General features: G+C 38.6%; 2 protein-coding genes across 2 annotated transcripts; one reads left to right on the top strand and one right to left on the bottom strand.

Annotated features, from left to right (window-relative positions):
* The first annotated feature begins 9,710 nt into the window (after nt 1–9,710).
* LOC143563037 (putative polygalacturonase) lies at nt 9,711–14,626 on the top strand. The gene is made up of 6 exons (XM_077050681.1): nt 9,711–9,817; nt 10,619–10,957; nt 12,824–12,944; nt 13,030–13,204; nt 13,692–13,762; nt 13,833–14,626. The coding sequence occupies exons 1-6, from the start codon at nt 9,719–9,721 to the stop codon at nt 14,534–14,536; spliced, it is 1,509 nt and encodes a 502-aa protein (XP_076906796.1). The 5' UTR covers nt 9,711–9,718; the 3' UTR covers nt 14,537–14,626.
* A 49-nt stretch (nt 14,627–14,675) lies between these two features.
* On the bottom strand, nt 14,676–17,288 carry LOC143563038 (mitogen-activated protein kinase homolog MMK2-like). The gene is made up of 6 exons (XM_077050682.1): nt 17,110–17,288; nt 15,963–16,092; nt 15,740–15,877; nt 15,306–15,638; nt 15,030–15,213; nt 14,676–14,926 (listed from the first exon to the last, which is right to left on the bottom strand). Exons 1-6 carry the CDS (start codon nt 17,286–17,288, stop codon nt 14,760–14,762), a joined length of 1,131 nt encoding a protein of 376 aa, XP_076906797.1. The 3' UTR covers nt 14,676–14,759.
* Between the last annotated feature and the right edge of the window lie 9,710 nt (nt 17,289–26,998).

Consider the following 26,998-nt stretch of genomic DNA (forward strand, 5'->3'; position numbering starts at 1 on the left):
GTATGAACACATGAACATCCCAAAACATAAAAAAACAAAAGGGATTAGGTACGAGATTACTCACTTGATAAACGATGTGAAGATAGGTAAAGCAAGAACCAAACAAGCAAGGTTAACCTATAATTAAAGATTATTGTTTTAATGATTTGTTTTAATGTCTTGATTATAAGTTAGCATAATTAATAAGTAAATTATTATATATAATATATATTACCGGAAAAGCAGGGCAGAACAGGGAGGAAGACGAAGGCAAGGAGAGAGGAGGCGGCAGAGGAAGAACAACGGCAAGGAGCAAGAGAGATTAAATTAAGTGCTTTGTGTGTGTAGTGTTAGGAAATTAACATTATTATTTATAGAGAAACCCTAGGAGACACAATCCCTAGAAAAGGGGAAAAGATCTCCAAAAAGTAAAAGATTCCAAAAGCAAAAGATATCAAAAGATATGGCAGCAGGGAAAAAGAGAAAAAGCTGACAGGGAACAGTAAAAAGGCATGGGAGGGTCAGATAAAGGTACTGGTCAAGCATGGAAAAAGCAGATCTCCAAAAGATAATGTCAGTCACTTTTTCTGCCAACCAATGGGGTTGGTGCGCATGCTGCGCCGAAAGTAACTTTTCAGACATAAGACAGGTTAGGTCAACAGCACAGAAGATAAGACATCACAAAAGCAAACGGCTAGATTAAACAGGAGAAAAGACTCAAGGGTTAAACGCGAGAAGGCATCGAGCGCGAAGGCAAAAGTGCGCGAGCGCGAAGGCAGACAGAACCAACCTTAACGCGTCGCGGGAAGAATTATATTTCTAAGCGCGCCGCGGGAAGAACTTCAATTCTAAGCGCGTCGCGAGAAGAACTATATTCCTTAGCGCGTCGCGGGAAGAACAGTATCCATAGCGCGCCGCGGGAAGAACTAAAATCCTTAGCGCGCTGCGGGGACAGTTCGTCTCGCGTATCGCAGTAACAGGTGGTCTTCACGCAGGCTTCCTTGTAAAGAGTCTGGCGCGTGGAGCTGCGCAGACAACCTTAGGCGGGAAGGAACAAAGGACAGAGAGGTTCAAGGCTTAAGGGCGGGACGGCGACAAGAGGGAAAAGAAGGCGGAAAGAGAGAAGAGGGACGGGACGGCGGGAAGGAAAAGAGAGAAAGAGGCGGGAAGGAAAATATATATTATTATTAAAAGTAAAATATAAGTAAAAATAAATATTAAATCATAAAAGAAAGAGATCGGATCAGAGAAACGGGTACCTGGGTCGGGTCGGATCGGGGCAGATGTCACAGTCTCCCCTACTTTAAGAAATTTCGTCCCGAAATTTATCTCGAAGTAGGTTGCGCAGAGAACAGGTGCGGGTACTTGATCTTCATTTGATCTTCCCTTTCCCATGTAAACTCGGCTCCGCGCTTGGACTCCCATCGAACTTTAACAATAGGGATACGACTGCGCTTGGTTTGCTTTACCTCGCGATCCAAAATCTCAACGGGCTTCTCAACGAAATGCATGGATTCATCAACTTGAACTTCATCAAGTGGTATGTGAAGGTTCTCGTCAGCTAAACATTTCTTGAGATTGGATACATGGAACGTTGGATGCACATTACTGAGCGCGGGTGGCAGGTCAAGTCTGTAGGCAACTTTTCCTACACGCGCGAGAATCTTGAATGGACCAACATAACGAGGAGCAAGCTTACCCTTCTTCCCAAAGCGGACAACACCCTTCCAGGGCGACACTTTGAGGAGAACAAGATCACCAACTTGAAATTCGAGAGGCTTTCGCCTGCGATCTGCGTAACTCTTCTGTCGGCTTCTGGCAGTCAGCAGATGATCACGGATCTTGGCGATTTTATCGGTTGTCTCCTGAACAAGTTCGGGTCCTGTGATTTGAGTTTCTCCCACTTCGCTCCAACAAATCGGGGAGCGGCACTTACGACCGTAAAGTGCTTCAAATGGGGCCATACCGATACTGGAATGATAGCTGTTATTATAAGAGAACTCGATCAAAGGCAGGTGCGAATCCCAATTACCTCCAAAATCAAGAACACTAGATCGGAGCATATCCTCAAGAGTTTGAATAGTTCGCTCAGACTGTCCGTCAGTCTGAGGATGATATGCCGTACTCATGTCCAAGCGAGTTCCTAACGCAGATTGGAGAGATTTCCAAAAGCGGGATATAAAACGGCCATCGCGATCGGATATGATGCTCAAAAGAGTGCCATGGCGGCAGACAATTTCCTTGACATAAAGCTGCGCGAGTTGCTCAACACGGTAGTTTTCACGAATGGACAGAAAGTGAGCAGACTTAGTCAAACGATCCACTATTACCCAAATGCTATCATGTTTGCTTGCTGTCAAAGGTAACTTGGTAATAAAGTCCATCGCTACACATTCCCATTTCCATGTAGGAATTTCTGGTTGTTCGAGCAAACCAGATGGGCGTTGGTGTTCAGCTTTTACCTTAGAACAAGTCAGGCATTTAGCTACGAACACAGCAATATCCTTCTTCATACCGGGCCACCAATAAGTAATGCGCAAATCCTTGTACATTTTATCAGCGCCAGGATGAATAGAATACCGAGATTTATGCGCTTCACTCAGGATATCAGCGCGAAGATTCTCATCAAAGGGAATCCAGATGCGATTGAGATAACAAAGAATTCCACTCAGATTAGGGACAAAGTGCGCTTCCGCGCCACACGCTAACTCGGCGCGAAGATTACCATTACTGATGGATGCGCGCTGCGCGTCACGAGTGCGCGATTCAAGGTTGCTTAGGATCGGCGCGAAGTGAAGCTGCGTGCGCGGCAAGATACAGTTAAGCTGGCAGGGTTTGCGACTGAGCGCATCGGCTACCACATTAGCCTTACCAGGATGATACCGGATCTCACAATCGTAATCACTGATGAGTTCGTTCCATCGGCGTTGTCTCATGTTAAGTTCCTTCTGATCAAAGATATGCTGAAGGCTTTTATGGTCAGTGTAGAGGATACACTTAGTACCATAGAGGTAGTGTCTCCAGATCTTCAAGGCAAATACAACTGCACCAAGTTCGAGATCGTGAGTTGTATAATTCTTTTCATGAATCTTGAGTTGCCTTGATGCGTAAGCGATAACCTTGCCTCGTTGCATAAGAACACAACCGAGACCTTGGTTGGATGCATCGCAATACACGACAAAATCATCATTACCCTCAGGTAGCGCAAGAACAGGAGCTTCACACAACAGACGCTTGAGCGTCAGAAAGGCTTCTTCTTGCTTCGAGCCCCAAATATACGGTTTACCTTTGTGCGTTAGAGCTGTTAAAGGCAAAGCGATCTTTGAGAAGTTCGAAATAAATCGCCGGTAGTAACCAGCTAAGCCCAGAAAGGAACGGATCTCGGTAGGAGTGGTCGGCGTTAACCAGTTCTTGATTGCTTCAATTTTGGATGGGTCGACATGAATACCCATCTTGTTCACAACATGGCCAAGAAACTGTACCTCATCACACCAGAATTCACACTTGGAGAGCTTGGCAAAGAGCTGCTCGGCTCTAAGCTTTTGCAATACCAATCGGAGATGTTGCTCATGCTCAGCCTTGGTCTTAGAATAAATCAGAACGTCATCGATAAACACAATCACGAATTTATCCAAGAAAGGCCTACACACCCGATTCATTAGATCCATGAAAACGGCGGGTGCGTTGGTTAAACCGAAGGACATGACCAAGAATTCAAAATGGCCATAACAAGTTCGAAAAGCAGTCTTCGGAACATCTTCATCGCGGATGCGCAACTGGTGATAGCCAGAGCGGAGATCAATCTTGGAGAAACAAGAGGCACCTTGGAGCTGATCAAAGAGGTCGTCAATACGCGGTAAGGGATACCGGTTCTTAATGGTGAGTTTGTTCAACTCGCGGTAATCGATACACATGCGAAACGATCCATCTTTCTTTTTAACGAACAACACCGGAGCACCCCAAGGCGAAGAACTAGGGCGGATGAATCCTTTAGCAGTCAACTCTTGAAGTTGGCTGGCCAATTCTTGCATCTCAGCGGGTGCAAGACGATAAGGAGATTTAGCTACGGGGGAAGCACCAGGGACAAGATCAACACGAAACTCGACTTCACGAGCAGGAGGGATACCAGGAAGATCATCAGGAAAAACTTTAGGGAAATCACGCACAACAGGGATATCGCGAAGCTTCTTTTCTTCATCAGGTTTGACCACATGGGCTAAGAATGCAATACACTTCTTCCACATAAGCTTTTGGGCTTCGGCGCAAGACATATGCTTAAGACCGCGGGAGGGTTTCTCGCCGTAGATATGAAGATCACCATTTTCTCGAGGTATGCGAACCATCTTCTTGGCGCAAATAACTTCGGCGCGATTCTTCGAAAGCCAGTCCATATCAATGATAACATCAAAACTTCCAAGAGGCATGGGGATGAGATCGATTAGAAAATCGTTTTCATTAAGGTTAAGCGTACAATCCTTGATCACAGAGTTTATTAAAATAGTTTCACCATTAGCCAATTCAACTGAAAAATCTTCTTTTAAGTTATCGCGCGGTCGCGCAAGCTTCTGCTCAAAGGCGCGAGAGATAAAACTTCGATCGGCGCCAGTATCAAAAAGTATAGAAGCATAATTTCCGTTAAGTAAAAATGTACCATTAACTACGTCATTATTCGCTTGCGCTTGGTGCGCGGTTATATTAAAAGCTCGTCCACGCGTCACTTGGTTTGAAATCTGGTTCACCGGATTCGCTTGTGTGATTTGCACTTGTAGCCTCGGGCACGCGTTCAGGAAATGACTGGGATCACCGCAGTTAAAGCACGATCTGGGTTACTGGGTTTCTGGCCCATACAGAATCTTGAATTTCCATGGGGAGACCCCCAAGGAATTTCTCGATTGCTCGGCGTGAAGGGGTAACAAGGTGAGGGACCAGTAAGCTTAGCTCGTGGAAGCGCGTCGCGTACTCGCGCGCTTCTCCACTGTATTGCTTCAGGTTCCAAAATTCTTCCTCCAGGCGCTTTACTTCGTTGGGAGGGCAGAATTCTCGCGTCAAGAGATCCTTAAATTCCTCCCAGAGTATGCTGGAAGCAGCTTCTGCGCCACGCGCATGGGCTACTCCATTCCACCATGTAAGCGCTCTGGATTCCAGGACACTGGAGGCATATAGGGTTCGTCTGTCATGAGGGCATTGGGTATGGAGGAAAGTGTTTTCAATCTTTTCGAGCCATTGGAGCATCACGGTGGCTCCTTCAAGACCTGTGAACTTTGGAGGGTTACCCGCGTTAAAGGACTTAATGTTGTAACCAGAGGTGTTGGTATTGTTTTGGCTCAAAGCTTGGGCTATTGCGGTGGCCATTTCCTGGGAACGTTGCAGCGATCGCCTGCGCGCGGCTTCTTTCTTCCTAAGATGGCGAGCTGATAGTGGAGGCATTCTATAAAAGTTTTAATTTTAGTTAATATCTTGGTTTTATCGCAAAGTATAACTTTATAAAGCTTGGTTTCGCAGAGTTAGATACTATCAAAAGTTAAAGTAAAAGAAATGACTTTAAATGCAGACTTAATAAAGGTAACAAATCCGAATCGAGAATCGACAATTCATGTATCACCATGACCTTCCAAATTCTCAATTTAAAATGTACGAGCAAACGGGTATTGGAGATTGACGATTCATGTATCACCATGACTTTTCAATCCTCAATATAAAATATACAAGAAAATGAGTATTGGAGGTTGACAATTCATGTATCACCATGACTTTTCAAGTCTCCAACCTCAGAACATAATCGTAATTGAAAATTGAAAATCAACTATTCATGTATCACTATGACTTTTCAGATTTTCAATCCCAACAAACGAATATGTAAGTAAAATCAATAAAAATCGAAATATCGCGGAATAAAACATAAAATCATATACTGCGCAGGCGCGAGCATATTCATAAATAACGAGTAATTAACAATAAGCGCGCAAACATGAGATTTCTCTCATGCGCGAGAAGGGACTCTTAGGTATTCTAGGCCGTTACGTCTAACCACCTATCCTAAAGTCAACGAGCTCTGATACCAATCTGTAACACCCCGACCAAAGGCGGATTATACATCGGGGCGCCACATATTGTTTCATTACTCGTGACACTATTGGGTGTCAATATTTAATAAATACATTCATTCGCGCACGCGCAAGGTAAACATAAGATAACATAAATCACATAAATCAATATATTATAACTCAAAATATTCAATAACCGCAATAACTTGTCTTGATACATTTTAATCTAGGTCCAAAATAAAGAACTTCCTACGTTTTCTCGAGCTCCAAAACAGCTACTGCAAACCTGAACATGTGTTAAAATAAACGTCAAACACTTGCGTGTTGGTGAGAAATCAAGTTTAATAGTTAATACATAGATAACAATAAATCTGCGCGCAACATGTGTATGTCTGGTTTTCAACAGGGGTGTAATCTGATCGGGACCAACTCTAAGATTCATAGACTGCCAGTGCTCACAATTGAGCTCACAAACAAGACAAACTGTGCATGTGTAAACAAAAGAGAAAATCATAAACGATAGTTCTCCCGTGTTCATCTAATGGTACCATGAGAACTGCGGAATAGACCGACAAGACGGTTAATGATCCACACATACAAATAAACAGCCAAGTCTACGTCCTCAACACATGGGATACTGCGCGACTAAAGTTCATAAACAGTTTAAGACTCTAAGTTTGTATGAACACATGAACATCCCAAAACATAAAAAAATAAAAGGGATTAGGTACGAGATTACTCACTTGATAAACGATGTGAAGATAGGTAAAGCAAGAACCAAACAAGCAAGGTTAACCTATAATTAAAGATTATTGTTTTAATGATTTGTTTTAATGTCTTGAATATAAGTTAGCATAATTAATAAGTAAATTATTATATATAATATATATTACCGGAAAAGCAGGGCAGAACAGGGAGGAAGACGAAGGCAAGGAGAGAGGAGGCGGCAGAGGAAGAACAACGGCAAGGAGCAAGAGAGATTAAATTAAGTGCTTTGTGTGTGTAGTGTTAGGAAATTAACATTATTATTTATAGAGAAACCCTATGAGACACAATCCCTAGAAAAGGGGAAAAGATCTCCAAAAAGCAAAAGATATCAAAAGATATGGCAGCAGGGAAAAAGAGAAAAAGCTGTCAGGGAACAGTAAAAAGGCATGGGAGGGTCAGATAAAGGTACTGGTCAAGCATGGAAAAAGCAGATCTCCAAAAGATAATGTCAGTCACTTTTTCTGCCAACCAATGGGGTTGGTGCGCATGCTGCGCCGAAAGTAACTTTTCAGACATAAGACAGGTTAGGTCAACAGCACAGAAGATAAGACATCACAAAAGCAAACGGCTAGATTAAACAGGAGAAAAGACTCAAGGGTTAAACGCGAGAAGGCATCGAGCGCGAAGGCAAAAGTGCGCGAGCGCGAAGGCAGACAGAACCAACCTTAACGCGTCGCGGGAAGAATTATATTTCTAAGCGCGCCGCGGGAAGAACTTCAATTCTAAGCGCGTCGCGAGAAGAACTATATTCCTTAGCGCGTCGCGGGAAGAACAGTATCCATAGCGAGCCGCGGGAAGAACTAAAATCCTTAGCGCGCTGCGGGGACAGTTCGTCTCGCGTATCGCAGTAACAGGTGGTCTTCACGCAGGCTTCCTTGTAAAGAGTCTGACGCGTGGAGCTGCGCAGACAACCTTAGGCGGGAAGGAACAAAGGACAGAGAGGTTCAAGGCTTAAGGGCGGGACGGCGACAAGAGGGAAAAGAAGGCGGAAAGAGAGAAGAGGGACGGGACGGCGGGAAGGAAAAGAGAGAAAGAGGCGGGAAGGAAAATATATATTATTATTAAAAGTAAAATATAAGTAAAAATAAATATTAAATCATAAAAGAAAGAGATCGGATCAGAGAAACGGGTACCTGGGTCGGGTCGGATCGGGGCAGATGTCACACTACGTGTCTTAAATGTGTAATTGGCATATGTGATGGAACATGTTTGTGAATCCGACATACCTTGGTACATAATCTATGTGATATTTGTCAAGGGTGTTACAGTTGTGGATTATAATAGTTTTTTTTTTAATGAACGGGTAGTATGTGTAGAAAATCATCCATCCTTGGATTTTCTCATTTAAGCACGCTTAAGGGTGAATTTATTCTCTTTGTTCACACCCTATTTGTCTTAAATGTGTAACTGGTATATGTGTGAATCGACATACCTCTAGTACATGATTTATGTGATATTTGTCAAGGGTGTTACAGTTGTGGATTATAATAGTTTTTGTTTAATGAACGGGGTAGTATGTGTAGAAAAAACGGAGCTTCTAGAAGAATTTTTTTCATTGTACAATAAAAGAAAGTTTGTCAAGTTTATTAATAGTTTATGATGTTTTTGTTAAGTTTAATTATGCAGATAAAAACACTTTGGGATAAAAGAGACAGTTCCCAAAATTTTCTCGTGCCACAAGTTTCCATAGTTCAATCATGAATCACATCACTAAGTCACAAGATAGAAAGAAATCTTAAATAAATAATATAAAAAAAAGATTAAAACCCATAAAATTGGACACTTAATATGAGATGTATTTAGTCGATGGTGCAAAGTTCCTTTGGTTTTCGGCGACTCGGTTAGAGGCTTGCTGGATATGCATTGCTCGGTGGGGGTTAGAGACCAAGAGAATGAGGCTTTTCATGGTATCGTGATCATAGCGTTATGGAGAATAAGGAAATCGAGAAACGATGAATTATTCGGGGGCAAAGAGGTGAAGTTAGAAGAGATTATTGGCGATATCAAGTCGCTAAGTTTCCTTTGGTTTAAACATAGAGCCAAAAGGAAATCGATGGAATGGTCAAATTGGTGTAGTTTTAAATTGATGTAATAGTGTTGTTGGTTTTTGTTTGGTGGCTCCGCTCCGGGTTGTTGAATGTGTGCCGCTTGTCTATAAAATTTTACCGTTCGAAAAAAAAAACATGAGATACTTAAGATGATGTAAATAAGGGTCTACTCTTGTAGCTCGAGCTCATCTTATTTAACTTAAAGTTTTATTTTAACTGAGCTCGGCGTGTGTGTATATGCTTTAACCTGTTCTAATAGTCTCTCTTGTCATTTAACTATTCTAATTTCATAAAATGATAAGTACTTATGTACACTATGCTACATGCTTTTTAGTTGATTATATCAAAATTTTATATGCATACAGTAATACAAATAATATCTCATGTATTTTGTTAAATTTGATACTTAATCATGTTTGATCATGATTTAATACATATAATAATCTAAATTTTATCCGCATGGTTATTTTTTACGTATATAAATAACAATATGTCTTTTGTCAAATTTGATAGTTGGTCTTGTTTGATCATGAATTTGTTTGACAACTCGCTTTTAAGATATATTATATATATAATAAACATCTTTGCGTTATATAATTTATTTTCCAGAAATTAAATGTACATAAATGGCTACTAAATAACTAGGAAGTAATAAAGCTACATTTTAACCTTTGATAATAAAATGAACAAAATAAGGAAGTAGTCCCCCATTCATTGAATGAAAAACACATAAGAGAAAGATATCAACAGTCATTAAAATATAATAATCTAAAAACTGAAAAACAGTTTAACTAATTCTTAATTATTTAATAATCATTAAGAATTTTTGGCTCACAAGAGTTGTTCTTTTTGGTCCTATAAATACCCACAAAAGAGTTCATGTTTTTCCAACACCCCACCAAACACATCTCATCACATTATTCTTCAATCCCAACAATGTTGTGTTGCTACAACACCAAAACCATTCCACATCTTCAAGTAAGTACACACTTCTAAGTTCTACCTTAACATTTTCAAATTCAAAATCCGCGTAAAATCAGAAAGTGACGGAAACAGAAATTTTTATTCAGAGTTGTCATAAACTCTCTTTTCTGTCACTTATCACCAGAGGTCCAACTCATTTTTTTTTTCAATTTAAATTAGTTCTTATATAAAAATCCAACAAATATTTGAACATCAGACCCTCTTGACGCCCTGGTTCCGTTCTTGTGTCAGTACGAGTTATATAGTTATTTTTAGATACATTTTATAGCAAATATGACCCGTCTTTAGGGGTGTAAGTGAGCCGAACCAAGCCTGAGACCAATCTCGACTAGGCTCAAGCTTGTTAGTGAATTGTTTAGCCAAGCTCGGGCTCGGCTCATTTAATATTTAATAAATAATTCATATACATTTTTAATCATATTTATATATTTGAAGACAAACATTAAACGAGCCTAACCTTGGTCTAAGCTCATGTAGTATCTTAAACGAGCCAAAGCTCGGCTCGAGGTCGGTAACGTAGTGTAAATTTAATACATATAGGTCTAAAAATAGGTAAAACTTAAAAACATACCAGACTCCTTAACCCGGGCTCGACAACTAAATGAGCTTTATTTGAGGCACAAGTTCGAAAAAGCTCCGCTCGTTTTGAGTTTTTTTTTTTTATCGATCTGACCTCAGTAACTCACGAGCAGCCAGCTTGTTTGGACTCTAACCTGTCTTATATATTTTATCACGTAAAAATAACAGTTTTACATTATTTTACTATTTTCATCAACTTTTATTTATTTTTTGCAGATGAGAGGCATGGTATGGTTATTCGTGGTTGTGACGTTAGCCGTAATCATGGTCGGAGTTGAGGGTAGAAACGTAAGACATTTAGAGGGGTCGTTAGAGTACACCGCATTAAATTGCAGGGGCCATAGTGCATCAATAACAGACTTTGGAGGGGTTGGAGATGGCAAAACATTAAATACAAGGGCCTTTCAGGAAGCCGTGAATACGTTGAGCCAATACGGCTCAGACGGCGGGGCTCAGCTCTATGTGCCGGCTGGTCAATGGTTGACCGGCAGCTTTAATCTCACTAGCCATTTTACACTCTTTCTTCATAAGGATGCCACCATCCTTGCTTCACAGGTATTTTTAATATTTAAATCATACTTATATATTTTTTTAATTATATGTGTATGTTTTTGTAGTATTTATTGGTACAATTTATATGGGAATGTTACCTGTCACTAAAATCAAACATTTTTCTTTTTTAGAGAAAATTACTTTTTGCGTCCCTGTGGTTTTAGGGCGGAGACACAATGAGCCCTCGAAAATGTTTTTGAACTGGTTGAGTCCCGTGGTTTCAGAAACGAACAATTTGAGTCCTTGTGGTTTTAGAAACGAACAATTTGAGTCCCTGTGGTTTCAGTAAAATGAAAGTTTTACCCTGAAAGTTAAGTAAGGGCAGGGACTCAAATGGTTCGTTTCTGAAACCACGGGGAATCAACCAGTTCAAAAAAAATTTCAATGACTCATTGTGTCTTCACCTTAAAACCACAGGGACTCAAACAATAATTTTCTCATTTTTTTATTAATATGGAAATCAAAGACGAAGGTATAGGTGGTTTGTAAGATTATTATAGAATGATTTATAAGCAGCTTAGTTTGTCGTTAAAAAAAATTAATAATAATAATAATAATAATAATAATAATAATAATAAAAGGGACTAGTTTGATTGTTTGAGTCAAAACAAGAGTGTAAAATAACCAGGGGTCCATTTGGTCGGTTTTCAGATTATTTGAATTTGCAAAAATTTAGAACCGGAAACCGAATTCAAATATATTTTTATTAATATGGAAATCAAAGATGCGGGTATAGGTGGTTTATACAATTATAGAATGATTTAACAGCAGGTCAGCTTGTCGTTAAAAAAATAATAAAAAAAGGAACTAGTTTGACTGTTTGAGTCAAAACAAGAGTGTAAAATAACTAGGGGTCAGTTTGTCATTAAAAAAATAATAATAAAAAAAAAGGAAGTAGTTTGACCGTTTGAGTCAAAACAAGAGTGTAAAATAACTAGGGGTCCATCTGGTCGGTTTTTGGATTTTGAATTTGCAAAAATTTAGAATCGGAAACCGAATTCAAGAAACTTTTTGAATTTGTAAATATTTAGAATCAGTTTGTCGTTAAAAAAATAATAATAATAAAAAAAGAAACTAGTTTGACTGTTTGAGTCAAAACAAGAGTGTAAAATAACTAGGGGTCCATCTGGTCGGTTTTTGGACTTTGAATTTACAAAAATTTAGAATCCGAAACCGAATTCAAGAAACTTTTTGAATTTGGGTTGATTCGAATAAACCAAATTATAAATTTTTTATTATAAATATATAAATTAAATATAAATAAATATATACATTTATTGGAAAAAAACTAATTCATATATGAAATAGGTCTCTAATAATGTAAATATTAATCTCTCCAAAACAAACAAAAGTACACACACCAATGAAGGGGTAGAATTGCTTTTGATATGAGGCCTTTTGGCTTGTTTCGAACATGTGATATAGATTTGTCCTTATTTCAAGAATATAAATAAATCATATAACGCTGATCATAACTTATAATTTTAGACAATTTAATGCTAAAAAGTAGTTTTTAATTTTTTTATTTTAAATAAACTAAAATATATTTTAAAAGCAATGTTTTGAAAACCAAAACTACAATTCAACCGGATTTTACAATTTTGTTAATCGGGTCCTGATTTTCATACAACAGTAATTACACAGTAAGTTGTAGCTTACTTTTGTCAACTACAGTTTACAGCAAAAAGAGGGTGTATGAAAAAACTAAAAAAGTGTCCCGTTGCGAATTAAGTTATTAACTGATACTCAGACCGGTCTGATTTTTAAAACAATGAACATCAACAATCAATGTTACACAATAGTTTGTAGCACTCTTGGCAAAATAACTTATATATATACTAATTATTTGTATGCATAACTTGATCACAGGACATAAGTAAATGGCCAGTGATTGATCCTCTACCATCATACGGTCACGGACGAGATGCAGCAGGAGGAAGATACATTAGCCTCATATTTGGAACCAATCTCACTGATGTTATCATCACAGGTTATATTAAGTTATTAACAAACTAGACATCAACTTACCTTTATTTAATGATAAAAACTTGACATTTAATCGACCGCTGGATTAGGTGACAATGGGACGATAGACGGGCAAGGCTTACTTTGGTGGCAAAAATTCCATGGGAAAAAATTAAAATACACCCGACCATACTTGTTTGAGATAATGTATTCAGATACCATTCAGATTTCGAATGTCACGTTCCTAAATTCTCCCTCATGGAATGTCCATCCCGTTTATAGCAGGTAATCGTCGTTTTATACATATGGTACAAACTAAAACAAGACGGCCAGTTTAATATGCATACATACGACTTGGTTCACAGTTGACAACTTATGACCGTACGCCTAGACCAAACAGATCGTTTAACATGTATTATTTAATTTTTTTCAATTTAGGAATATGAATTATGTATATGCATTATATTCATCAATCACCATTATTATTATTATTATTATTATTATTATTTAAAAGCTGATACAACCTTATGCTTTTGTAAAAAAAAAATGAGAAATAATGGTTCAAAATCGTCCAAACCAGTAAATCCAGCCGACCCACGCAATCTTTTTTTGTAAAAACCATAATTAGCAGTTGACTAGATTTTTTATAAAACTAGTCGTACTGGACTGTGAACATCCCTAGCGCAATATGCACTTTATGTTGGTTGAGATTTCCAAAAATGCCCTTTTTTTCTTAAAACCAAAGGTCTCATATAATATTATTGTAATGCAGTAACATTCTTTGCCAAGGAATTACTATTTTGGCTCCATTACAATCTCCAAACACTGATGGAATTAACCCAGGTTAAGTTTATTCATCATTTAATATTTTTTTTCATTTTTCAGTAAATTTTATGAACTTAATGTGTAACAGATTCTTGCTCAAACACAAGGATAGAGGACACATACATTGTCTCTGGGGACGACTGCGTGGCGGTTAAGAGCGGTTGGGACGAGTACGGTATATCCTACGGTATGCCAACACAACACTTGATCATCAAACGCCTCACGTGCATCTCTCCTTACAGTGCAGCCATTGCACTGGGAAGTGAAATGTCGGGCGGGATTCAAGACGTGAGAGCAGAGGATATTACCGCCATCAACACCGAATCAGCGGTCCGGATCAAAACCGGAGTCGGGCGTGGCGGGTTCGTCAAGGACATTTATGTTAAAGGCATGTCACTTCATACCATGAAGTGGGTGTTTTGGATCACAGGAAACTATGGGTCCCATGCTGACACACACTGGGACCCAAATGCTATTCCCATAATCCAGAACATTAATTATAAAGACATAGTGGCGGAAAACGTTACAATGGCGGCTCGACTAGAGGGAATATCAGGGGACACGTTTACCGGGATTTGCATATCGAATGCGACCATTGGGATGCGTGTCAAGGCTAAAAAGGTCCCGTGGACTTGTAGTGACGTCGAAGGGGTGACTAGTGGCGTGGTTCCGAAGCCGTGTGACTTGTTGCCTGATCAAGGACCCGAGAATATTGGAATGTGTAAATTTCCTCAAGAAAAACTAGATATAGAGAATGTTGAGCTCAAGAAATGTTCTTATGCTATGCCATAATTCTAGATATATACTTGTATTTTATTTTATGCATTTAAAGTCGCGTATGGTGTTCATTTAGCGGCTAAGTGAAATTATAAAGATGGTTTGTATCTTGTACAGTTGCGTTTTCTATTATGGAACATGATTTTGGTACAAATAAACTGGAAAGAACATTTATAGGATGTAAACTGTAAAGTAACTAGTAAAAATATTTATGTATTTATAACTATGCGAGTATTTCTTACGGGTCGGGATTGAATTTTACTGACTCCTTCCAGATGAGCTCTTTGATATTCTCCTCAGTGCAAGATGGCTGCTCAAAGTCAAAACTGAATGGTCTTGGGCATACAGGCTCCTCGTTGATGTCATGAAGCGGTGCTAAGTACGGGTGACAAAGAGCCTCATTAACTGCAGTAATAAAAACCCGAACGGGCCAAGAATCTTGAACATGCATATATAACATATATTTAAAGAAAATATATTATTTCTGTTATTTAAGGCGATATAATACCTGTAATACGCCTATTCGGGTCAAAAACAAGCATTTTTTCCAGCAAATCCAACACCCCGGGAGATTTATTCGGGAATCTAGCAGAGAATTGTTGTTTTGGATACTGAGGAAGTTGTCGAACATATCTTCGTGGATTATCGCTTCTCAGAAATCCAAGACTCGCGTCGTCTGGTGAACCTATCAGCTATTAAAAACAAGTAAACACATGGTCAAGTCAACATGGTCAAACTGCTTATTTACAACATTGTTTTAAACTAAGGTGTAAAGCATAATTACCTCGGTGATAAGTCTAAGTTGATGAACATAATCTTTACCCGGGAACAAGGGTTGTCGGGTCATAATCTCACCAAGAATGCAGCCTACTGACCAGATGTAAATTGCTGCTGTGTACTCTGAACAATTCAAGAGCAACTCTGGGGCCCGGTACCATCGAGTGACGACATATTCAGTCATGAAATCTGTCTCGGATGTTGTCCTCGCAAGTCCAAAATCCGCAATTTTTAAGTCGCAGTTAGCATTCAGAAGCAAGTTGCTCGGTTTTAGATCACGGTGCAATACATTTGCAGAATGAACATATTTGAGTCCTCTTAATATTTGATAAAGAAAATACTGCATAGCATGTATTTTAAAGGATTAATAAATAAATACTGATTATGATTTTTTAAACTTTTTTGGAGTATAAATCTACAATAAGAGGAATTGGGCCGAACCCGACAATGGTCATCTGCAAGAGGTTGATTTGAACATATAATCTGATGAAGATCGGTGTCCATTAACTCGTAAACAATGTATACATCATTAAAGTTTTCCTTCAGCGGAGGGCGTATGATGTCCTTGATTGCGATAACCTGCAGACATTAAACACAGATAAATATTTAAAACTCATAATAAGATTTTATCAATCAACCCTAACACATCAGTAAGGAAGCTCACATTTTCATGGTCCATGTGGCAGAGAAGCTTGATCTCTCTTATCGTCCGCTTGGCGTCTATTCTGTTATCAAATGCATTACCGATTTTCTTAATGGCAACTTCTGCACGCGTCTCTGCATTCATTGCAGCACTGCAGTGAACGAATAATAATAGTCAGCCCGCTTCATTTTCTTTCGAAAATACGCATAATGCTAACAAAAACCATAGAAATATAAACCATAAAACAGATTACACACCCTTGGTTTAACAATGAAAGCTCGCAACCGCAATTCAACATTATACATAAATCAATGCACTATGTTGACTAATATTCCAACATGAAAAATTATTATAATAGAGTTTGCATTTCGTTGTCTATATATTGTAAAGCAATATGCAGACATAGTCAACTCAATATTTTACCATCTTACATGGTATCAGAGCCTTGGGGTTCTCAAACTGTTTTCGGTTTTCCCTACGCAACACACAAAAATGCAAATCCCAGATACCAAAAACCGAAAAAACTGACCAAAATTAACCATAACCGACAAACCTGATCGGTTATGGCTAAGTGAATCTGGTTAACCGATCGTTAGGTTATGGTTACGAGTAACGTGTCTTGTTAACCGACTTTAATGGAAATCGAACCGAACCTTGTATGATTGTGTTTTTCCAAATTCTAAACCTCGATTTCCATCTTTTATACCTCCATTTCTAGCTTCGAGCAATTAAATTCATAACTAAAATGTCTATAACCGAGCTTGGAAGTTGGAACACCATAACCAAGCTTGGAACCGGCATATTTCAGCTTCGAAATTTCATAATTGAGCATGGAACACGATAACTGAACCAATTTCAACCGAAACAAAAGAAATAATAATAATAAATACATTGGGCCATTAATCGAACTTAACTGAAACCAACCCAAAACCGACCTATGATTAACCAACCACTCAATTATGGTTAACCAATCTTCTAAACCGAATCTCGGTTATGGTTATGGTTAAGGTTAAGCCCCCATAACCAAACAAAACCGACTTTGCACACCCATTGACTCATAATGACAAACCTTATTAAATAACTCATAAAATGATCAAATTTCATTTCACTCTATCAATATCCATATCACAAAACTAAAAAACATGTCACAACGAGCTCGATTTCATACCAAACGATACCGTAAGCGCCTCGACCAACGGGCCAAATCGGAGGAACATATTTCCTAGTAACTTCAAACAAGTTACCATAAATATTGTACTGAACGTAACGGCCACCATGTGTCACAACTCCTTTAATATTATTATTATTATTATGGTGATCTCCTGTAGTAACAGTGGTGTTGTCCATGACTGATTTGTTTAGAATCTGTGTTTTGTTTTGTTTAGAGAAATGGTGAAATTGAGGAAGAAAGTGAGATATTGACAGTTGACAACTTTTGAACTGTACTTAAGAGTATGATATCCATGAACAAAGTTAGATTTTTATATCTTTTTGTGCACTTGAAGATGTGGTCTCATCGGACCCTACACCTGTTTATCATGGCTTTGACTTTTCAACTACCAGCACTCATCTTCAAAATTATATTATTATTTTATTATGTGACATATCTAAATTTCTAAATAAAATGTGTGTTACTTAAAGATGAAAATAACAACTTAAATAATAAATTGATAAATAAAATTGAGGCTTAAAGCATTCTCAGTAGGTTTTCTAAAATATGTGAAGGAGATATGTAAATTATACACTATGGTTATGAGTGGTTGTAAGTAAAGAAATGAGAAAGTTAAATTTGGGTTTTCACTGTTCATATCGTATAATTTTTTAATATTTTCTAATAGTGATTGTGAGTTGAGGAAAGAAAATAGATAATGATAAAGTTATAAAAAATATTATTTAATTAAACGTGAGAGATAAAAAACAGTGTTTTTTATTGTAATTATATGATATATATTGATATATGGTAGAGAATGCTCTTAAAGACATTATTTTTTTCTCTAAATATACTTTAGAGAAAGATTAGATTGTCTAATGCTGAAACGAAAAACAAAAAAAGTGTTTATATTATATTCCAGCTTGTGAATTCATTTTATAAAAATGTTTAAATTTTTAATAATTAAGCTGGTGAATAAAATATATCAAACTTTGGTGAATAAAATATATCAAACTTGGCTAGTATTTAGTGATTATGTTTTTTAATTTTATTTAAATTGATCAATTATTAAACATGATATTATTATTTAGTGGACTTTTTTCTTCACTTATACCTTCTGGTCCTTCTACTTCAATTTTAGCTTAAAAAATAAAGAACTTCATAAATGATAACTAGAAATAATATTATATGTTTCATTTATTTTACTAAATCTAAACTTTTTAAATATTTACAATAAGAGTCACTCGATAATTAGAAGATCTATAAAAGTTGACTGGCTTTAGTCAATCAAAAATAAATTTTAGCTATTTTAGTAAGTTGAACACTTGAAAAACTTGATTAATAATACTAGGTGAAGTTTCCCTTGAATAAACGTATAAATAATAATAATAGTAAGAAGGTTTTGATATAATCATAATAACTATTCATGTTTAATTATTGTTTCATCCTTATGAAGTTTTCTTAACGGTCTAAATCCATAAGTTTTCTCTAAACTAAATAATTTAGAGATTAAAGACAAAATTACAAATATTGTACTTTATGTTTATATCATTTCACTCATTGTTTTTTTATATTTAAAATTACATATACCGTAGAAACGTGATTACTTTTAAATAAATATTGTATTTCTAAACCACTAGTGTCCATACTTCATAAAGACTTATACCGCTAATAAATTTCATGTCTACTGACTACTGTCTACCTTCTAATCGGTAGGATGATGCATCGTGAATCCTAGGCATTTGTTGATTGATTACTATAAATAGAATGTCAGCCTCACATGATTCATTGAACCATACTCTTTTTAGCCCATTATCATAGGCCCACCTTCTCATGTCTATCTTTCAAAATTCACTTGATGAATTTACATTTGTTACCCAATTGGTCATCTAATTAAATGGCAGCGATGACAGCTGAGATTTGAGATTTTTATAGTTAGTAGGTTCAAAACTTGATTTAATAGAGATTTTTTTATAGTTGTAGGTTTCTTCATTGATGGTGTTCCTGAATGAGTCAGGACTAGAGCGTTAAAACCAATATAGACAGTTGACGTCCCATCTTAAAATGACGCGCTCGGGTATTATAGGTAGTTTCAACACTGTTCCAAAAAAAAAAGACACTTATATTTCCTACATATGTTGTTATTAGAGGTGTACAAAACTGGTTTTAAACCCAAATCAAACCGGTTTAGAAGCAAGATAGGCCAGCTTGGTCACGTCGGTTCGGTTTATAAACCGGTTTTCCTTAAAGCGATTCGGTTTTAAAACCGGTTTGATAGATCTTAAGGGGAACAGGTGCTGAAACTGGCGGTTTGGGACCCAGTTTTAAACCCAAACCGGTTCGGTTCGCTTTGTCTAAAACCGGTTTTTTTACACCTCTAGTTATTATTTCTTTTGCCATAGTTTGTTAGATATTTACCATTGGGCTGACCAAAACATACGGGCCCGTCATTTGTATTCCGTTGGGCTAACAGCGACAAACTTCTAATTTGTTATTTGGGTCTCGTTCTGGGCCTAAATAGGACAGTACCCATGTTTAGATCTCTGGCCTGATCTTATGTTTGATGCCATTGAAAGTGATATAAAATGAATATGATAATAAAGAGAGATCAAATAATTTATAGCATAAAATATTCGTGTCTTCAGTTAATTTAATTATTACAATATAATTTAGTTGAAGATTATATGTAATGGATTTTGTTAATTAGTTTAGCTGATTGTAAGCTATGTGTTATGGGAAGTATGAAATACTGTGAAATGTGAAAGGCCACGTAGACGTTGATAGCTTTGACATGTCATACAAAGTCTAATGTAATGGTAGGATGAATTCAGAATGTGGTAGTTGGGTGAGGCCGATCGAGAGGTTAATTAATCGATTTAAAAGTTCACTACTAATTGGAGATAAAAACAAACAATCATGTCTTCACGCCCGTGGGATCATCCGCGCCCTTGCACTCGCACCCTCCTTTTGAGTCCTCCGCGCCTGTGTGTGCAGGCTTTTGTGGCCTTCTCTATCGGACATACCCTAAACGTAAAACATGCCTATTAGCAGGCCCGGCCCAAGGAGAGGGCGAGAGACCCGGCCACTCTCCCGAGAGACCCATAATCGTTAAAAGATAAAACTTATATTATATATATACATATATATATTTGTTTAAATACAAAACCCTACAAAATTACTCTTTGGTTGAATAGGAAGTGTTTTAGACTATGAAAACAAAGGTCGTGGGTTCAATTCTCACAATTAGTGTTTTTTTTTCAATATTATTGGTAAAATTACCAAATTACCTATTACCAAATTGAGAACACGATTTTAGGGGCCCGTTTTTTTACTCGTCTCAGTCTCTCAAACTCCAAAATTTTAAAGTGTTCTCGGACTCGGCCCTGCCTATTAGTTAACAAAGTTGACGGAATAAAGTATGACACAAGAGTAAAATTAGACACATTAGAATGTCTTGGGTATCATGTAACCATAAATGTATTATTCTTAACATTTAACATAACTATAACAATAATTACTGATTTTCTTAAATTTCTGAAAATTCCATGTCTGCATTTGATAATGTTAACATGAGAAATTAGCATGCCACGTAGACCTACAACTTCAACTATAGATGCCATGTCATCAATAGAGCACGTGTCAACTGGCAAAAAACACATGTATAAACATAATACCACGTGCATACCCCTAGAGTATTCAGGTCTTAGGCAAATCCTACTTGTGAATTTATGAAAAAGGATCCACTTTATCTAATTATTTATTAGTCATTAATTATATACCAAATATAGAGATTAATAGTCTAATACATAAAAGTTTATTCATTTGTCAATTGAGTTTTAATTTATTCATTACAAAACCAATTTTAAATAGATTAGCTTCGCTCAGTTGATTCTATAACTCATCATAGCAAGGTAAGCTGTTCTATCGACTGAGTTGTCACTAACAACCGAGAAGCCAGTCTCTCAACTGATAGCTCATCGGATCATGCAATGATTTGGTCATAGAAAGAAGGAAATCCAAACTCAAGCCTAGTGTCTGAGCCGACTGTACTGTAAGAATCAATTTATTTAGTTATATAAGCTCATTAACATATGTAAAAGAAGTTATAAATTATAAAAGGAAGTATAGATCACATTTAAACTAAAATATGCACATGTTTATTTGTTCTTATGGTTCCTTATTTAATCAAATTTCTCGTTCTTGTTTTTAATCTAGGTATAATAATTAGAAGTTTAAATTCTTAGATCAATATACAAAGTTTCAACGCACAAATTATCTATATATATTAAATAGAAACTTTGATGCCATAAGTACTGTGTGGCTTGGGGATAAAGTATATCGTGGAAGGTGACATAAAACCGTTTGCATGATCCATGCAACACGAAATTCCCTTATCTATCACATGACATTATACAAACCTAATAAATAAACGAAATTAAATTCTCTTGCATCGTTTAAAATTTTCTAATTCCTACACTAGTTAAAAAAAGAAAAAGAAACAAAAAAATTACATTATATGTTAAGGACAAGTTTGATGTTGTTTTAATCTATAAGACTGTGTCAACTTTTCATATAAAAGTTTTCGGACGAAAACACATAAAGTTTATACTATTGAGAAAAAAAAAACCAGGGAGGGGACCTCTTTATAAGCTTCGCTCGTGTTTGTGATTCTCTTAATATTTTATATATATTTAATTAAACCCTGCATGTGTGAAACAAATTCGAGATCACTTTTTTTTAGCAACAAAGATAGTATTATAATCACATGGCGTTGGCTAGAAAAAACTAACCAGCAAACGAAATTCAAGATAATTTTAGTAAGGGTCTCTAACTAATTCTATTCTTTCAATATGTTTGTATACATATACCTACCGGTCTCAGTTATATACACGCACGTGCACACACACATTACGTACCCAATAATTATTAGCAAGACGACTACATTAATCACATAGCATGCAAGAGGGCTCTTTTACTTTTGGTCTCGGTTATATTACTATACACATGCACACGTGCACACACACTACCCAATAACTGGCGCCCTATACAAAGGGATGTGAAATGGTCTAACCGGCGCCATCATGCTAAGGTAGCTGAGGTGCTAGTATAGTACGCCCAACCTTAATTTACAAGAAGATTTTATTAAAAGCTTTCCTACGAATCAATTATATTCTATTCTATATTAAAAACGTTGTGTTGAAACCTGTGTATGAACTGGTTTTTATATACATAGACATTTCTGTCAAAACATGAAATGAATCTGACCTGATCCATGACGATGTTTCCACGGATATCGAGATGAACGAACCACGTCTTGATCTTATTCTCCGGTTGCTTGAGATCTGCAATGGCCTTTTGGGGGTGTGGAGGTGACTGCTAAGAAATCTCAAGGATCTCTTGTTTACAGACACAAAAATGATTATGGTGGTGGATCTTATTGAGCATGACCCCTTAATAAGAAGGTGAGACCTCCTTATATAGAGAGCCTCATGGCCACCATCATGGTACCCTAATGGGCCTAGCCCAGTTAGGGTTACCTCCACAAAACCCCCTCAGCCCAATAACATTGTATTAGTCCATATAATAAAATAAGCCAAACATAATAAATTTAGGGTCGTAAAACCGGGTTTAGTACCATACCCCTACAAGCCCCCCAAGTCCAGTGTTGCTCCTAGGCGTGCAAGCGTCTAGGTGGAGCGCTGGACTTTATAAGGTGTGTTAGGACATGAGGCGGTTTTTTCCCTTTTCTTCGGCCTTGTCTTTATTGTCTTTGAGTTTTGGGAGGTTTTCTCCATGATGGTGACATGTTGTGGTCCTAATGATAATGATGGTGCACTAGCATGAATAATATATAGCCCGCATCATAACAATAGTGGCGCGGGGCCTGATAAAAGATAGAGTGCGCGTCTCGATAACAATGTAATGTAACTTGCGCACTAGGCAGCTTACGAGCTATAAAAATAATAAAGCTTGCGCGCGAGGCGACTTACGAGCTATAAAAATAATGAAGCATGCGCGTGTTGCGGCTTACAAGCTGTAAAAATAATAAAGCTTGCGCGCGAGGTGACTTACGAGCTATAAAAATAATGAAGCTTGCGCGCGTTGCGGCTTACAAGCTGTAAAAATAATAAAGCTTGCGCGCGAGGTGACTTACGAGCTATAAAAATAATGAAGCTTGCGCGCGAGGCGACTTACGAGCTATAATATGATGATAATGACTGGCCCAAAAGGGTCTCTTCTGCGCAGGATGACTATCCCGGCTTGTCTTCAAAATAATAATAGAGGCACAAACGGCCAGATAATAATAACGTCGTAGGTGCTTGTGCGACTCGTAGCCGAACCATGCAATACATCCACTTTTAGTTGATATGTTTTTGCAGGTTCCCATCCTCGAGCAAATTATGAGGTGTGCCCAACCTACGCTGGCGCGTGGCCTTTTGGGATATTATTAGGCTCCTGACCTTTATGTTCGGCGCGTGGCCGTTTGGGATATTATTAGGCTCCCGACCTTTATGTTTGGCGCGTGGCATGGCGGGAGTTGAGCGCGCATGCATGGCGCAGGTTTGAGCGCGCATGCATGGCGGAGAGTTGAGCGCGCATGCATGGCGGAGAGTTGAGCGCGCATGCATGGCGCGAGTTTGAGCGCGCGTGCATGGCGGTGTGTTGTTTAGCGATGCGCATGCACGGTGGCGATCAACTGTTGAGGTGGTGTGGTATTTATAGTATTAGGATTTCCAATGATTTGGCTCAGACCCCATTATGGCCTTTTTTGGCATCCTCCTATTGTTTCGCGCCACGTGTACTCAGGGCACCTGGTGCTTTTCATTGATTATTCTCTGACCCGGGTATTTCACTCGACCCATGTGCCATCACGTGGTAGCACATGGGCTTTGCTGAGTTGTCCACCCTTCCTTGGCAGCTGTCACCACCAGCACATTCTTTACTCCTTAAAAGATACCTTCTGGAAGGTTGTTTGATGAGTGGAGAGTGACTCATTTGTTGATTTGGATTAGACTATTGTCTCGTCTGATGAGTACAATCATGGTTGCCCTTATCCTGATTTGGATTAGACTGTTCCTCATTTGTTGTGTCGCTTACGCGCGGCCTGCGCAAGGTCTCCTTTATTCTCACGCGCAGATGTGATATGCGTGAGCGTACGTGATGCGTGAGCATAGGTGATGCGTTAGCATATGATATGCGTGAGCATACGTGATGCGTGAGCATACGTGATGCGTGAGCATACGTGATGCGTGAGCATATGATATGCGTGAGCATACGTGATGCGTGAGCATATGATATGCGTGAGCATACGTGATGCGTGAGCATACGTGATGCGTGAGCACATGTGATATGCGTGAGCATATGTGATATGCGTGAGCATATGTGATGCGTGAGCATGTGATATGCGCCACGCGCATAGGTTTTGGCTTTGTGTCTTCATGACATCCTGATTTTAAGCCTTGTCTATATCTTGTGGGTTGACCCGCCCCGCTCTGTGTTAAGGCGGGTGCATACCCCTTCAAGCCCCCCTAGTCTAATGTGTCTTGTCTCGCGCGAGCGAGATAAGATAGATATTAGACTAGTTTGCTTTTTCAATAGGGCTTGTTTTTTCTTTTCCTTTTCTTGTACGCGCGTTGCGCTATCCTTTTGGTTAAAACGAATCGTCAATGCACGCAGTTGGTTGGTGTTGGATCGCGGTGGTGCGGTGCTCGGCGCCAGCGCGCATGTATGATGGCGCGCTGCTGCTTTATAGCGGTGGCACTCATGTGTGGTGGGATGCACCATGGCGGCCAGATGGTTATCCGCGGTGGCGTTTACACGTGGTGGCGCAATGACCTTACGCGATGACGAGGTTCACTTGTCGTGGCGCGAATGAATGCTGACGGAATGTTAATCCGCGACTGTGCACATGTTTGGTGGCGGATTATTGACCCGTGACGACGCATCGTGATCCATGGTGACGCGCTGCTGCTTCATGGTGATGTACTGAACCGCGGTGGCGCATGCGTGGTGGCGATGTATTGAATCGCGGTGGCGCATGCGTGATGGCGGTACATCAACCATGGTGGCGCATGCGCGATGGCGCGCGCGTGTGCTTGTTGAATATAAGGTATGCTTACACATTGAAATTTGAACAAGGTTGTAAGGAAATTATTAAGTACCCCTTAATAGTTGTCATATTTCAAATTATTTTGCGATATTTTGAATATGCTGACACGCGCCTTGGCATTTCGTTATTCCTCTTTTGCGCGACGTTATCGTGCATTTATTATAGGGAATTATGAATGAGTTTTTTAGCCTTTACGTGTCAGTATGTGTTACTCTGCCTATATCCATTATAATCCCATGCGCGGCCCCGACCTGAAACCTCAACAACTATGTTTTGGCATGTGTTTTGCCTTAGTTGTGCTTAGGTATGTTATGGTCCAGCTGCGCAATACGTGGGATGGATGCTATGAGTAATTTGAGCTAAGGCTCATATTATTGGGCTAAGGCCCTGACGTTTTAGAGTTAAAACTAGTCAACGCGTCTGAGCTTGAAGCTCGCGCATGTATGTTTTACTTCGTTTTATTTTTAGTTTGATTTCAATATAATGTTGTCATATTGCTCAAATTAATAAAAGGAAGTGTGAAACATGTATGCAAAAATCAAAATCAGGCTTGCACATGCATGGCGGCGGAGTGGTGACTCGCCGGCGCGCATGCATGGCGGAGAGTTGCGTGGGCATGCATGGCGGCGAGTCTTTTGCGCAAAACCCACATGGTGGTTTCCGCGGAGTGAGAATTCGCGGGCGCGCGTGCATGGCGGCGGAAGTCTCCGTAATCTAGATTGTAATTTTAAACCTAAAATCAAGGTCTGTAATCCAGATCTAGATCTGTAAATCAGATCTAGATAGATCTGAAGCTCGGAGCGGAGAGAATTTAAAACCATCACAGATCCGGAGACTTGGTCATCCGAATCAGGTAGTTTCTTTTTTGGATCTACAAATCCTTTTCAGCTTCATTTATGCACAGATCTGGAAGCCTCTTTTAGATCTATGGATCTTTTTGAGCTTTAATAGAACAAGTCTTGAAGCCTCTTTCTGTAAACTTCCAGATCTGGGTTTTTCTTGGGAGAGATCTGAAAATCGAAGGGTAGTTCGTTGCCGTCCCACGGATGGCGCCAATGTCAAAACATGAAATGAATCTGACCTGATCCATGACGATGTTTCCACGGATGTCGAGATGAACGAACCATGTCTTGATCTTCTTCTCCGGTTGCTTGAGATCTGCAATGGCCTTTTGGGGGTGTGGAGGTGACTGCTAAGAAATCTCAAGGATCTCTTGTTTACAGACACAAAAATGATTATGGTGGTGGCTCTTATTGAGCATGACCCCTTAATAAGAAGGTGGAGACCTCCTTATATAGAGAGCCTCGTGGCCACCATCATGGTACCCTAATGGGCCTAGCCCAGTTAGGGTTACCTCCACAAAACCCCCTCAGCCCAATAAATTGTATTAGTCCATATAATATAATAAGCCAAACATAATAAATTTAGGGTCGTAAAACCGGGTTTAGTACCATACCCCTACAATTTCTAAACATGTTACAAAAATGGATAGATGCCAAACCCTCTATAGTAAAGGGTGTGTGTTCAAATCGATCTTCTCTACACAATATTTTGTCACCTTTACCTTTTTTGATGACCAAGGGACCACAACCTTTATCATGGGGTTCAAGTAATTTATGACCTTAAATTTATCATCAATAATTGCGTTTAGGACGCTCTAGCAAGAAGCTAGATGCATCAACACAATCACTAAAAAAACACATAGTTAACAACCACCAAGTATTATCTTCTATTAAAAGGTATGTAGTTCTTCATTTGTACTATAAATGATTGTTATTTTTTAAATTTCACGTTTAT

Source organism: Bidens hawaiensis, unplaced genomic scaffold, assembly GCF_021521415.1.
Source record: "Bidens hawaiensis isolate Kalapana, Puna unplaced genomic scaffold, B.hawaiensis_p1.1 tig00021201_1, whole genome shotgun sequence".
Taxonomy (NCBI): Eukaryota; Viridiplantae; Streptophyta; class Magnoliopsida; order Asterales; family Asteraceae; genus Bidens; species Bidens hawaiensis.

Excerpts from the sequence above, each read along its gene's own strand:
- LOC143563037 (XM_077050681.1), top strand. The coding sequence starts at position 9,719 with ATGTTTTTCCAACACCCCACCAAACACATCTCATCACATTATTCTTCA. Across the intron at positions 9,818-10,618 it reads AAACCATTCCACATCTTCAA|ATGAGAGGCATGGTATGGTT; the intron begins GTAAGTACACAC and ends TATTTTTTGCAG. Across the intron at positions 13,763-13,832 it reads CACTGATGGAATTAACCCAG|ATTCTTGCTCAAACACAAGG; the intron begins GTTAAGTTTATT and ends AATGTGTAACAG.
- LOC143563038 (XM_077050682.1), bottom strand. The coding sequence starts at position 17,288 with ATGGACAACACCACTGTTACTACAGGAGATCACCATAATAATAATAAT. Across the intron at positions 16,093-17,109 it reads GGCGCTTACGGTATCGTTTG|TGCTGCAATGAATGCAGAGA; the intron begins GTATGAAATCGA and ends CGTTCACTGCAG. Across the intron at positions 14,927-15,029 it reads CCCGAATAGGCGTATTACAG|TTAATGAGGCTCTTTGTCAC; the intron begins GTATTATATCGC and ends TTATTACTGCAG.